General features: G+C 41.2%; 1 protein-coding gene across 1 annotated transcript in view; it reads left to right on the top strand.

Moving 5' to 3' along the window:
- Positions 1–854: 854 nt before the first annotated feature.
- The window catches only part of Morc4 (MORC family CW-type zinc finger 4), a 50,873-nt gene continuing 36,078 nt past the window's right edge, over positions 855–15,649 (top strand). The window contains exons 1-4 of the mRNA XM_028767508.1: positions 855–1,467; positions 7,826–7,958; positions 13,363–13,578; positions 14,475–14,621. Of these exons, the coding sequence (XP_028623341.1) occupies positions 855–1,467; positions 7,826–7,958; positions 13,363–13,578; positions 14,475–14,621 (1,109 nt within the window). The remainder of the gene's footprint in view (positions 1,468–7,825; positions 7,959–13,362; positions 13,579–14,474; positions 14,622–15,649) is intronic.

The raw sequence follows: 15,649 nt of genomic DNA, 5'->3' as shown, positions 1-15,649 counted from the left end.
ATGTAGATTCACCTACAACAGGCATGCCCTTTAAAAGTTGAATACTGGGACAGGGAAATGGCTCAGGGGTGGGTGATGGTGCTTGACACCAGGCCTGAAAACTTGAGTTCGAGCCCCAAACTTACAGGAGGTGGTGGAAGTGAGAACGTACTCCCTCAAATTGTGTGCTAATCTCCATATGTGCACACGGACACACAAACACACAAAATAAGTGAGTGCAATAATTTAAAAAAAACTTTAAAATTTAAAAATTTGTATGACTTAGGGACTAGGGTGATGGCTCAGGCGGTAAAGTGCTTGTACATGTATGAGCATGGTAGCGTGAGTTTGTAACGGCAGCCCCAGAGACACCAGGCTTCAGTGTTTGGCCTTGAAATATAAATGGGGTGCAAACGATGCGCCCCCCAAGAGCACAAGTGCATAAAGCTGGATCTTACTTTATGCACATTCTATAACGTAACCAATCCCCTATTTGCAGCAAGATAAATTCAGTTTCTCCTATTATAAAGTCTCCCTGCCTGTGTGAAGGATCCTTAGGCAGTTTGCCAATTGCATTCTAGAAAGTTCCTGGTGTTTCCATACACTTTCGAAGCAGCTAGTGGGAATAATTTTCCTTAGCTCCAGTCTACTATCTTCCCAGATAGCAAAACTGCAGTCCTTCGAAATTGAAAGACTTGTCTTATCCTGCCTGTTAGTCATGCAGCCTAAGTGGGACTCCAGAAATCCCATGCACGCTCTCCCTCCTCTTGCCACATTCCCGCCCCTCCCCACGCACCGCCATCCCCCCTCCCCTCGCGCTTTCCCGCTCGGCCGCCTGGCCTATGGCAAACGCCAAGAATTAATTAGGGGCGGGGATGGAGGAGCGTCTGTCAGGAGATCGCCATATTTCTGTACGGCCCAGGGGCAGCCCTGGCAGTCGGTGGGTCAGGAGAGGTGCTGACAAGGCGGGGCGGGCAGACGCTGGGTTCCTCCGGCTTCACCCCTCCCGCTGGGGACAGGTGGCTGCAGCGCGCCCCGCCTCCGCCAGCTGCGAGTGGGAACGAGAGAGGGCCAGTCCGGGACGGCCACCGCCAGCTGCGAGTCGGGGGACAGCGCGATCTAGTGCGGGGACAGCCGGCCCAGGGGTCCGGCAGCAGCAAACCGGTATCCTGGCGGCCAAAAAAATGCTCCTGTACCGAGGGGCCCCTGCGGGCCCCGGAACGCCAGGAGGGGGACTGGCCCGGGCGGGCAGCGTCCCGCAGGCCTTCAGGATCCGCCTGAGCACGGTAGGTTCAGGGGCCCCCGAGGGGACGGACTCGCGCGAGCGCGCCCGGGTCCCAGGGCTGCGGGGGGCGCATGGGGAGGGCCGGGCGAGCCGAGGCCTCACGCGGGACGGGACCTTCTCTCGCCCCCAGATGAGCCCCCGCTACCTCCAGAGCAACTCCAGCAGCCACACGCGACCCTTCAGTGCCATCGCAGAGCTGCTAGGTGAGTGACGAGGGCGGGCCGGGTGGCGGGTCGCAAGCCCAGGACAGAGGTGCCAGCGTGGTGCGGTGGACACGAGAGGAATGCACGAGGCGCGTGGGGCGGGTCCGCCCGGAGCGGGCTGGGGGGCCTTGGGCACGCTGTTCTCTTGGGGGGGGGGACAGGGAGGGTAGGGTAGGGTGGGGTAGGGTAGGGTGGAGGGGGGGCGACAGGGCTAGATCGTGCCCGGGAAGCCAAGGAAGCGAGGTGTGTACCAAGAGTTTGGTAGGGTTCCCGCGCCGTTGTTCTGCCTGGTTCGTGATGTTCCAGTCACTTTAGGATTTTTAGTTAATAATCAAAGAGCAATGCATAAAAATATCGGGCCCCGAGGCGCCTGGACTCGACCAAGGCTGGCGACCAACAGAGAGCCCCAGGCTGGCAAAGGAACAGTGCAGAGGACCGTGTAGAGTAGTTGGAAAGATCTGGAAACGACTTCTTTAACTTTAGAGACTAAAGTCTAGGAATGATGGGCCATCTCTTAAGAGATGATGACACGAGTGCATTTGGCTCCCGGAGACTGCAGAGGGCTGGGTCCGTAGTCCACGAGCGCCCTCACACCGCTGGAATGAATACGGAGGCCTTAAGGACTTAACCTCTGGGTGCACCGGTGCTTGCTCAAAAAATAAAAAATATTTTCACTTGATTCCTTGGAGCTGAATGTATCGCTTCTGCACTAATGTAGTGTTCAAAAGGCAAAGATGAAAAGCAGTTCTGCGCAAAATTCAGCAACGCAAGCACATTATAAATATTTCAAAAACTGAAAGAAGGGAGACAGATTTATGGGACTAGTTAGCACAGAACAAGACTCTTAAAAATGGTTTCAGAGCTACATGAATGAACCCCAGTGGGGACATAAGCCACCGCGGTGGCCATGCCAAGAGACTTGTTTTTGTAAAGATCTCGGTGAGCCACAGGAAGAGTCAGAAGAGTTATTTGGAAGGTGATGGAGAATTCTGATGATTAGTTTGGCTATAATCCAAAATGGTATAGAGTAGGTTGCTGATTGCTTTCTAGAAAGTTCAGGAGGAAAGTGGCATTGATGATATAGCTGGAATTTCCAGACTGAGGTGACTCTATCTTTTAGGTTTTTCCATATGGTCTCCTCTCTCTCTCTCTCTCTCTCTCTCTCTCTCTCTCTCTCTCTCTCTCAGATAGCGTCTCAGTCCAGCTGGCCTGAAATTTGCTGTGCAGACCAGGCTGGCAGTCAGCACACAGAGATCTGCCTGGGTCTGCCTCCCAATACTGGGATTACAGACACATGCCACTGCACTCGGCTCACTGTACAATACTTTTAAAGCATTAAATTAAAAAACATAGACCTGGTCTAAGATGGCTATCATGGATGGGAATGTGCATATATTATATACATACATATGTGTATTTATGTGTTATATATATTTTTTAAACCAAGTAACAGAGAAAAGGAACATCAGACTGTTGACTGGTAATCCCAAACTTTCATTTTGGCTTTTCCTTAAATTGTTTTCTCTACTTCCTTATTAATTATTAGGCAGTCATTCATTTGATAAACATTTATTAAACACCTACTATGCACGGGGTCACCGAGATAGGTAGAAAAAACGAATATAATTAAGATCTACTTTATTAACAAGTATGATGAAACATGTAAAAAGGTTTTTACCATTTCTGTAGCAACCAAGTAGAAAAGGACTTGTGCAAAGAGATGCCCACATGTGCTGTGAGAGTACAGATGGAAGAGGAGTGACTTAACTTTATCAGGACCAGAAGGGTCAGAAAGGCTTTGTGAAGAAGGGGACACTTGAGAAGAGATTCGAGGGGTTCGAAGGGTTGGGACATGTGGATACGGTGAGTGTAGGAACATTCCACTCACAAGAAACAAGTAGATGAGCAAAAGTAGGAAGAATATCTTCTCGGTCTTCGAATTTAATTAGAGTTCCGAGTTCACAAATAGGAAACTGTACACCTTTTTAAAAGAGTTTACAAAGAGCTTTTGAAAACATCTTTGTGGCTTTATCCTTGGAAGTGGGTGGCATTTTTTTTTCTTTCCAAGTTGAGTAAACAAAGGTCTGGGAAATTAGTGTACTTTTCTAAGGTTACATATCTAGTAAGTGGCACGTTTGGGCCACAAACACAGGTCATTTTACTTCAAATTCCGAGTAGGAAATGAGGTTAGAAAGGTGAGCTGGAACCAGGATATGACTGAGAGGCTTGGCATTTGACCTGTTAGCCTGACAAGGACAAATCCTGATTAGATCTCTGCTTCAGGATGGTCAGTCTTACAGGAGTGTAGCTGGAGATGTGGATTTTAATGACTGATTTTGAGGCAATTGCAGTAATACAAACGAGAGAGATTAAACCTTGTACCTTAAGAAAACGACTATAAGAGTAGAAAGGGCAAGATGTAACAGCCTGAGGGCATATAGACCAGGAAGACAGATGGATTAAAAGTGACTTTAAAAAAGATTTCTTTTTTTATGAGTACGAGTGTTTCACCATGTATTTAAGTGTACCACATGCATGAGTGCCGTGCCCATAGAGACGAAAAGTAGGTGTCATTTCCCCTCAAACTGGAATTATAGACAGTTGTAAGCCACCATGTGGGTACTGGGAACCAAGCCCAGATTCTCTGCAAGAGCAGCAATTGATTTTAACCACTGAGATATCTCTTCAGCCTCAGAAAAAAAAAAAAAAAAGCTTTTTAAATAGAAATCAAACTCACAGTTTCACACATACCACTGAGCTAAAACTCCAGTCCCTAAGGTGGATTTTGAGATTCATGCTTGCCATTTGAATGTGGAATCTCAATCTCTCTGTCTCTCTCTGTCTCTCTTTGTCTCTCTCTGTCTCTGTCTCTGTCTCTCTCTCTCTCTCGGTCTCTCGGTCTCTCTCTGTCTCTCTGTGTGTAAAAGTAGCCTTATGACCAAAAATGACGACCTTACTTTTTATACATCTACGTGTTTGCACGTTGTCTTATAGTGCAATAGCCTGTCCCTGACAACCGTGCAAATATCCATGAACTGGAACAGGAACAGATAGGAGGCTTGTGAAATACCATTTCAAAGCAGTCTCCCATTCTTTATCTCTCTTGTCACTGAACAACTTGCTAAACATCTCCCCACCCCCACTCCCCGCCAGGTTCTGATGAGGTATGAATCTTCTGTTACAGAACTTTTTTAGAAGACAAGGGATCCTGTGGACTGGGTGCGTGTGCACCAGCTTAGAATCTTAAGGATTCTCGTGTTCTTACTAAAGTAATTTGATAGTCAAAGGCAAGGTGGAGATAGAGCCTCACTAAGGGATTGGCATTGACCAGGACAGGAGAGTTAAGACTCTGCTAGTCTATGGAATTGTGAAGCCAGACTAGACAGATGAAGATAGGGCAGCTCTCACCCAGCTACTAGGTAAAGAAGATTAAGTGTTCTCTCATTATATCTGTTCTTAGCCTAAATGGTCTGGGCTCAGGTAGACAATAGAGTCCCTGGGATATGATAAGATGTGCTACATGTTGATCGATTTTTTTCAGAGATGAACAGCAAGGGGTAGGATTGAACCTGCCTGCCATGTTAGTACCTTGTGAATTCATTCACTGAGGTGAGGCTGCTCGAGTTGTTATCATTTCATTTGTTGATGGAAGGCCACATAGAACCAGATAGCTCTGTCTGTCAGCCCATGCCTGCTGATATCTATTTTTCTTTTATTCCATCAGACGCTGACCTCTCTTGGGACCCATACTTTCTCCACTTTGTGAACTCTCAGCTCATGTATGACTGCTCCAGACAGCTACCATGTAACTCCTGAACAGCCTCTGCTCAGATTCTTTGATACACTCCTATAAAACAAACAAACAAAAACAACCTAGTAACGTTTGGCCAAAACTTTCATTAGAGAGAGACAGAGAAAAAAAATGAATTGATTTTATTGATTTTGTTAGAAACCCGCACATTGATTCATTTCATGTCCCAGTGTATAAATGTATAATTGGAGTCAGTGTGTGTTACATGGTTGAATTGTGAATGTCCACAAAGTATTAGGAAAAAGTGTCTGATATTCATCATTTTCCATGTATAAATGATATCCAGCTGGTTGACAAGTTGTATTGGTCTCAATGGCTTTGGCTGTCTACCAGTAGGAGTGACTGATAAAAGCCTGCGTGCCAAGTAAAATTTCCTGAATGCTGACAGATATAAAAATGCTAGGTCCTTCTGATGGTTAAGGAAAAGAAAAACCTGTGGGGGAGCACCCTCATAGAAGCAGTGGGAGGAGGATGGGATAGAGAGTTTGCAGAGGAGAAACTGGGAAAGGGGATAACATTTGAAATGTAAATAAAATATCCAATTTTAAAAAAAACTACATTTCTGTTAATGCCACCATTATGTACCAACAGGTAACTTCGCAAATATAGTCGCAGTGCCATTGCCACATTTATATGGGGCTTAAGTCCTACTTGGACCTTACAGATTGACTCTAGTAGACCTTGGAACCCTTCTAGAGCTGTCCAGATTTTTTCAGATCACAGCCAGTGACAATTTTATCAATGACTTTGACAGCACTGCACTGTGTCTCATTTTATTTGGCAGACATTCCACACATCTGAGTGGTTGTAACTGATACTGATAATTGTATTGTTAAAAAAATGTATATTTTGATTGTAAGAGATGTTGCTGATGGAGGAAATGGCATGATTTGATCAACGATATTGATGCAAAAATGCAACCAGAATTCCACATGGCTATCTTAAACTGGTTATATGGTATCAGTAAAGGCCCTATAGAATGTCTGCAAGAGAAAGATATATAGATATATAGAAGGGAAGGTATTGCTTAGAAAACTATTAGAAATAGAAATAACTTAGGTATCTAGCTGTGTAAGTCCATTTTGTGTCACTGTAGCAAAATTCCCAAGGATCAATGCATTGTAAATAAGTTTATTTGGATCACGGTTCTGGTGCCTAGAAGGTCCAAATGGCATCATGCCAGCAGCCCTGAAAGGGCCCCTAACTGCATCACAAGGCATCGCAATGTGCCAGAGAAGTCAAAACAGAGCTCAACATGTACAGAAAGGAGCCAAACACACAGGGTGGCCTCGGACTGAAACAACCCATTTTAGTGGAAACTAATCTAGTCCTTTCTGATCTGACAGAGCTACTCCCTTCCAAGGTAGCATACTCACTGATCTAATTACCTCATACTAGACCTTGCTTCTTAAAGGCTCTGTTCATTACTACTCATCTCATTACTACATCAGAGATGGAACTTCCAGCACATAAACCTTTAGGGGGCAAGCCATATTCAAACAATAATATACAACCTTTTGTATAGAATGTACTTCTAACAGGGCTAGTGAGCCCTAATGAGACTAACAAGCCACGTGTGTTAATGACTGTGTAAACCAGTGCCTATGGCAATAGATGTGGCCTTTCAGATAGTGTCATTCATTCTCTGACATGGAGGACATGACACATTTAATCTGGTTAAGTTTGATGTCTTTGGAGTCTTAAATAATCAGCTGTTTGTGAAGATGTACTTCAGAAGGAACCATGGAAGATTCTATGCAGTTTTCTACTTTAATTCAGTTTTGCATTTTAGAGGGTAGACAGTCTCACATTTAGTACAGAGAAAAGCACCAGAGTCAGCCTTTCTAAACAGATTCACTGCCATGCCTGAGATTTAAACAGTCAATTACATGTTTTAATTTTAACCCCTGACTCCTTCAGATCCTTATAAAAAGAGATTGCAAAAAATCCACCCCCTTATCCTCTTTTTTGAGACAGGTTCTCACTATGTATACCTGCCTGTCCTGGAACTCACAGAAATCCACCTGCCTCTGCCTCAAGACTGTTGTGATTAAAGGTGTGTACCACCACACCAATACCCATGCTCTTTAACAGAGGAGGTGATATTAAAAAGTAGGAAGTCATTTTTTATAAAGGAACTGCAATGAGCATAGGATACATCCATTTTTACACAAACGCTGGATCAACTTTTTCACCCTGGCTATGTTTTCCTGGTCATGAGCTGTAAAATATCTTGAGAGGCAAGAAAGCCAAACCAAAGCAAATAACACATTTTCTGTAGCCCCCGACTTTTGTAGAGAGAAAGTCAGATTGCAGTGTCATCTACTATATGAAAACTGTCAATCAACTGCGTGGCTCCATTGGCCATCTTGTCTGCTGTCCTCCATAACTCAGTAAGCGGGCCACAATTCCTGCTTCCTTAAGCAAAGGAATAATTCGTAGGAAGGAATTAAAGACAGATTTATGTCTCTTGATACTGAACTGGAGATTTTGATAGATTATTGAAAGGGGGATCTAATATTACAAATGTCTGTCTACCTTTTGCAGATAATGCTGTGGATCCAGATGTGTCTGCCAGGACAGTCTTTATAGATGTTGAGGAAGTCAAGAAAAAACCTTGTTTGACTTTTACTGATGACGGATGTGGCATGACACCTCACAAGCTCCACAGAATGCTCAGGTAAAAATGTCTTTTCTTTTTTTTTTTTTAATCTTGGCTTCACAAACACTATTTAAGGCCTGATAACTTTTCATAATATTTTAACTTACTTCAATTTACCCTATGAACATTTATTAAACATATCTTAGTGTCAAGATATGGATCGTGAAGCAGACAATATTTCTGCCTTCATGGAACATAGAATCCAGCTGGCAATTAAGATGATTAAAGCAAGTAACCATAATAAAATCCTAAAAGCATAATAATAGGAAAGCATGAGATTCATGGGGTAAGTCCACAGAGGAACCCAATCTGACCATGGAAGTCTTTAAATGTCTTCTAGTTAGCCTGCCCTTCAAACTGAGATGTAAAGGGCCAGTCGGATTTGACCAGGTAAGAAAGGGAAGAAAATGGTCTAAGTGACAACCTGAATTTCTTCATTTATCTAAGAACTTTCTCAGTTCCTAAGTCACCTAAACTCGTGTTGGAGCTGGAATGACTCACGTGTTAGAACTGTGAAAGAGAAATAGATGGAATTCTCATACACAATCTTAGAAGGTTTTACAGTACAACCGCAGAATTGAGAAATGGTATTTTCTAGCTATTGATAAGCTGAAGATAAATTCATATCACCATACCGAGTTCATTTCATTCTTTTTAAACATTCGTGGTTGAGAACGTTTGTGCTTTATTGTCTTCCCCTATCACTCTGTGCAAGATGGGTGTTTCTTCAATTCTTTCCGTCTTTATTTTTCCTTTCTAGCAGATGTGGTTGTTAACTCTCCATGTGCTTCCTGAGCTAGAGTGTGTAAAACGTGGGTAACAATGGGGCCGAGCTGAGGAGGAGGGAAGGGGCTCAGCATCCTCAAAAAATGAAAAACAAGTTCATTGTGTTGTAGTTTTATGTGAAAGTTTTATGCATTAGCTGTTTATGGGGAGATCCCTTTGATCTTTCAAAGAAACAAAAATAACATTTGGTCAAAGTAAGTGGTTATGTTTTACTACTAAGCAGTCTATATCTTTTGTCTTAGTCTCTATTTTAAAAAAAATATTTTGTTTTATGTGTATGGGTATTTTGCCTACATGTATATATCTCAGATCCCCCAGAGCTTGACTTACAAACAGCTGTGAGCCTCCATGTAGGTACTGGGAATTGTACTTAGGTCCTTTGGAAAAACAGCTGGTGCTGTTAACCGCTGACCTATCTCTCCAGATCTTCTTCTCTTAGTCTCTCTTAATTAGAAGACTATTTGAGTGCCAGGTATGGAAGTGCATGCCTGTAATCCCAGCACCTGGGATCTGTCTTATTCCCTAAAATTAATAGTGCATACTAAAAGGAAGACAATTTTAGTAGGCTAGAAGTACAATATTTATGTCTAATTCTACATTGCTATATTTTCCCTAAAATTGCTGGTCACCCAGCCACCTGTTTTTGTATGTGTTTACATGTATGGACATGTTTGTGTATCTGTGTGCACATGCATGTCCATGCGTGGAGGCCAGAGGTTGATGTCAGATGTCTTCCCAAATTACTCTCCATTTTTTTTTGCCCCAACAGTGTCTCTTATTGAACCTCAATTTCCTTCAGCTAGACTAGCTTGCCAGCCATCCCCAGATAAACCTCTGCTTCCACATCCTCAGTGATGGGATTATAGGCATGCTCTGTGGAGTGCAGGTTTTTGTGGGTACTGGAGACCTGAACTCTGGTCCTCTTGCTTACACATCACACAGTTTACTCACCAAGCCATCCCCATAGCGTCTACTAAAGAACACCCGACTGACTTCCTCCCATAGCATCTTACCCCAGTTACATGGGCATCAAACAGTAGGTGCAGCGAATACAAACACCTTCCATTTTTTTTCTGTGCAATTATTTATATGAAAGTCGATACAGTTCCAAGATAGAAGGAAAGAAGAGGATGGTTTAAAAATCATTTCAGGGGCTTCAGAGATGGCTCAGTATTTAAGAGCACTGGCTGCTCTTCCAGAAGACTCAGGGTTAAGTTCCAGTTTGGTGAAAGCGCCTTTGCCTGCTGAGACATCTTGATGGCTCATAAAATGACATTTGAGGCAAGATATGAAAGATCGATATCATCCCATTCAAAATAGGGCTAGGGTTAGTGTTAGAGCAGTTGTTCTTTATATTTAAAATTTAATTTTAGAAAACACTGTCAATGGATATTTAATGTAGTGTATATACTGGGTATTACTTGTGATTTTATCTCAGAGTAAACGTGAATCAGCTAAAAGATATCATTTATTTAAAGAAGATCATTTAGTCGAATCCTAACGTCTACCACAAGACTCTACTTCCTACAATTGTTTTTCTAGCAGTGCCTTGCACATGACCAGCAGGTATTGTTCTAACTGGTCTATATAGCCCTAGCTCACCACAATTTTTGAGTGGGAAAAAAAAACACTCTTAACTTTACAGGTCATTTTGAAGATTACCGTATAAATTATGTTTTCTATTTTTCATCTTATGGCATACTTACTTTGTATTTGGAAAAAAATAATAAAAGCCATTGTGCAGAGTATGCAAAATCATTGCGCCTGTCACTGCAGGTTGACCTCTAACATTTATTGGTATCCTGTGCCTGTTTTCCTGACTCATTATGCTTCTCTTCCTGTTTTCTGGCTGATAAACCAGGGTGTGTAACTGAAGGAGTAGTTTCTTTCATAAACACAGAATCCCATGAAAATTTAACTCAAAAAGGAAAGTCTGGGCTGACTAGGTACTTCCCCTAAGTGACACAGCACTTGCCTGGCATCTGCAAGGCCATGTGTATAACCTTAGCTTCTCAAGGGGGAAGAATGAAACTAAATCAAAGAAGACCTTTCATTCAGTTTCTTTAAGGTCTACTGTCCTTTTTAGCTTCTTGGATGGTATGAAAATCAGGACATGCATGTACCCTATATGGCCTTTCCCAGCAAGGTGGAAAGCCCCTTTGAAAGATCAAGGATTAAAAAGAAGCACAGAGCCAGGGATTGAAGGCCTTTGCTGCCTCTGCTCAGAATCACGTATCACAGTAGGTCTGTTCCAAAACAGCAGCTGGAGAGTAACCGTATGCTTGTCAGTTGCAGTCACTTATAGTACATGTTACATCACCAGGCTATCTAGGAAACAAACGTAAATGTTTGCTTGTGTATTTCCCTGGGTTTTATGCTAAGGTTTCTTTCATTGGTCAACATCCCAATTTACATCTCTCTCTAGATTCTAGATTCCTGACATCTTCAGGGTAGTCAAGAGCAAGTTGCTATGCTCTTGTATTCCATCAAAAGTGCTAGGCTCCAAGTCCCTTGGCTTATAAACAGTGTCACTTGTTACGAGAGAGGATGGAACAAGATGGACTTAGTGAAGACGAACCATCTAAGCCAAGATGGTGCCTTTGAAATTATCTTAGCCATATAAAGCTATATAAACTTTACTCACATATTTCTGTCATCAAGCATGGTGAGTGCTTTTGTATTAGGTATTTTCAGTTAAACAGAATACTTAAGGTGAGACCTTTGGTAAAAATCAAAGAGCACACGGAAGATGTAGTGAGAAAAGAAGAAAGTGAAAAGCTACCATCCCTCTGGTCCTTGCTTTTATCCTTTTCCATCTTGGTTTTGAGCCTGCCTTTTCAACTTTTATCATCTGATCTTCTTAAGGTAACTAATACAATGAGGATTTATACACAAGCAGGAGAAAATAGTTGAAAAATGGTAGAAAAGACTAGAAAATAAGAGATTGACAGTTGCCTGTTGTATCATTTTCCCTTGACTGCTTAATTGAAAGTTTTTTGTGGTATTAGAAAAAAAATCCTATTAAATACAAATGACCATACAAATTCATTTCATGAGGCAGGTAAAAGGCCTGTTTATGAAGAGCTCTGAATTTTAAAGCTATCATTAGATGTGGAGTACAGATAAGGAACAGTACACTCCAGTTCTCAGAAGAAATCCTAGAATCAGTTTAAAATTAAAGATTGAATATTACTTTATAATTAATGTTACATAGACTGTAGTTTTATCTTCCTAACGACCTTGTCTTTTCCAGCCATCCCTTCTACAAGAGGAATGAAATATCAGAACTTTACCACTTTATAGGCCTCACTTCCTAGAATCATTAAGGCCCAAATGTAATGTTAACTCAGTGTTCTCTACCACTTCCCTGAAAACTGTTTTCATCTCCTATTAGATTTATTCATAAGATGCACAGAGACCTGGAGAACATCAGTACATTATTACATAACATTATGTAACAGAAAATTTGAAAGCTGGTCCCCTTTATTGGGTAGTAAACATAAAACCACAGTCTTCTGGAAATGGAAAACAGGTAGTTGAACCATTTTCCCCACCGGAAGGAGTAAGGCCAGAACCAACCTGCTCAGATGCGTTACGTGGAGGCAATATGTCTTTAACTAATAGTGAAGAAGTAGTTAAACTGTAATACATGAAATCCATCAATTATCAGTTTTGAGGACAAGGATATCAGTTTTATTAATATTTATGTCTCCACTGTTTAACATAATGCATAACTCATAGGGGTTCAGTAAATATTAGACTAGTGACAGTGTGAAATCGGGTAATCTGGAGACATACAAGGCTCAAAAATCAATGTTATTTATGGTGGCGGAAGGTACAAAAGGAAGATCATTTTGTAGGTGTCACATGTCTAAATATTCTTATACTCTGTTATTTGGATGCATATCAGAGTATTTAAATGGAAAACATAAGAAAGGAAAGGATTCTGACTCACAGAGTAAGCTGATGACAGAGTTTACTGAGGTGACTCAGTGAGAGGCCTTTAATAGAACAAGAGAGACTTTATACTGCAGCTGTTTGCAGATATTCACAAGCAGAACTACCTATTTTTATCCCCTGGCTGTATTCCAGTGAACTGTCCCAGCAGATGGAACAGAGGCTTAAAATTGGGAGGGCTATCTTTTGGGTGTGGAGTTTGAATTGTCAAGATAAACGATCCCTTTTAGATTCTTAGAGGGTGGTGTGACCAGATGAGAAGGTGTTTAGTCCAAAGACCTCACTTAGTACTATGCTTTTATGACTCTCTCCAGGTAAACTACTCTTCATATAGCCCTACCTCATACCAGTCAGGGCTGATTTATTGAAACAAGAAAAGCAGCCGTACAAGGCCTACTTGGCTACTTCCCGTTATGTTAGCCAGTAGGAAGGAGCATTGCATTTACAAAGTGTGAGTCTGGCATATAGAACTATTTAATATTTAAGTACAAACAAGCCGCACTGGAAAATTGGTCTCATAGCCTAATCGTCATTTCCTATGTTTTGCCTGGAAGTACCAAAAAGTGTGAAAAAGAACTTGTTGCTAGTCTGCATGTGTTAGCCAAATTCTCTCTGTTAACTATTTCAGGATGCTTTTTACCTTTCTCATTTCCTTTTTTTTTTTCTTCTGTAATTTCAGCTTTGGCTTTACAGATAAAGTAATAAAGAAAAGTCAGTGTCCCATCGGGGTCTTTGGTAATGGTTTCAAGTCGGGTTCCATGCGACTAGGAAAGGACGCTCTTGTCTTCACCAAGAATGGGAGTACGCTCGCCGTCGGACTTCTGTCACAGACCTACCTGGAGTGCATCCAGGCGCAGGCAGTTATCGTACCAATTGTTCCGTTCAGCCAGCAAAGCAATATCCTTCCGAGAAATGGAGAGTGATTGGTTAAATCTTAGTCTGACTACTTTGGCAGAATCTCTTCTTCCGGCCAAATCCAGCTGTTAATTGATATTTCATATTTCAAATACTTTTTTTTATATTTAAAGAGGTATGTCTCAGACCTAACTGAAATGTCCCTTTATTAGATCAATTTTTTAAATAGTGGGCCATTAGCAGAAGTTGAATGTTTCTCCCGTGTTCAAATTCTCACTGTTATAGTTCAATTTATAAAAGTATCCTTTGACTAGCCCCTGTTCCATGGTAAAGTTCTCAGAGCCTTTGTTACTAAAGGCTCCTAGAAATGTCCCACTTACCAGCATATCTGCTAGCAGAATGGTTCATTTCTATGTACCCAGATGGCTCTCATTTCTGATAGGAGCAATATAGCCAGAAAAGTTAAACTTACTGCTTTCAGATAGTTTAAAATTTTGACTTTCAACTTTTTTTTCAAATCTAGTACTTTCTTTGTTTACATTGTATATTTGCAGCTATATTCTGCAAGTATAACTGATTTTGCTGTTTGAATAAACAGCCTTTCCAACTTCTCACTTCCTTTATTTTGGTAGCAATAATGCCCATCCTTTGTGTGTACATTTTGTGTCTACACGTAACCCCAAAGGCACTTTTTTTGTTAATATTAATTTATGTAACTGTGTAATAATGTGTTTCATTATCACATTCTCATGTATATAATGTGTTTGGATTATTCCCGCCTCACCTCTTGGCCCCTCCCACTGGCCCTCTTCCTCTTTACAGCTAGGCCTTTTGTTTCATGACCTTTTCTGTGATCCAGTGAGTTTCATTATGACTGTTACTTCTTGATAGCATCCTCAGAAGATATTCATTTTCTTTAACTGATTTGTTTTTACAAAAAATGATTGTTACTGAGGATTCTTTGCCCAGCCTAGAAGCCATCTTGAACTATTCGATTTTCAACAGTGAAAAAGACCTGCTGTCTCAGTTCGATGCCATTCCAGGCAAAAAAGGCACCCGTGTTCTCATTTGGAATATCCGGAGGTATAGTATTACAAGACTGTTAAATTCTCATAAGCAAATGGAGTATGATAAAGTACATTTTAATCTTACTTTCTGGAGTCGAGTGGATAAATACTGAGACATATTTTGATCTTTTTTGCATACATCTCTGTAACTTTCTTGATTCTGTTGAAATAATGGTTCTTGTTGATTAAATGCTGTGTAAATAAGGTGAAAATAGCACATTCTGAGACTGTAGCTGTAAGTGATTGTTATAATAGAATGTAACATTATTGTGACAGCCTTAGAATCCTTTACAATTTCATTCATATATATTGACATTGTTTGAAGATTGCCAGATGATGGTTATTTTATACATTGGCCAGTTAAATAAACTATAAGAGAGATTATAGTGAAATATACATGATAGTTTAAAAAGAAGAAATTCTTTACTCATGCTCTTAGAGTAGTTTGGGATAGAGAAGAATCTTTGAAGCGGATCAGTTTTAACTATAATGTAACTGAATTAAGATCATAACTTTAAAGCTAATATAACAAGAGAAAGTCTATGATACGTCTTTTAATTTGGGCATAGCAAATAGGACACATTTAAAAATATATTAGAGCTTTAAACACAAAAACCCTAAAAACTTTTAATGTAATGTAGAAGGATTACTTGTCTGTTTAATAGAACAGTCCACAAATATGCTCATCTCCACCCCCCAGGGGTCAAGTACTTATCTAATTTCTTGTTTTGTCTTGATTTTGGAGACAGGGTTTCTCTGTGTAGTCCTGGCTATCCTAGAACTCACTCTGTAGACCAGGCTGGCCTTTAACTCAGAGGGATCTGCCTGCCTCTGCCTCCTGAGTCCTGGGATTAAAGGCGTGCGCCACCACCAGGATTACTTTTCTAGTTTTCTATCTCTATCTCTATCTCTGTCTCTGTCTCTGTCTCTATCTCTGTCTCTGTCTCTGTCACTATCTCTGTCTCTATCTCTGTCTCTGTCTCTGTCTCTGTCTCTATCTCTATCTCTGTCTCTATCTCTATCTATCTCTATCTCTATGTCTAT

Source organism: Grammomys surdaster, unplaced genomic scaffold, assembly GCF_004785775.1.
Source record: "Grammomys surdaster isolate TR1022 unplaced genomic scaffold, NIH_TR_1.0 173, whole genome shotgun sequence".
NCBI lineage: Eukaryota > Metazoa > Chordata > Mammalia > Rodentia > Muridae > Grammomys > Grammomys surdaster.
This window is presented reverse-complemented; position numbering and strand designations above follow the sequence as displayed.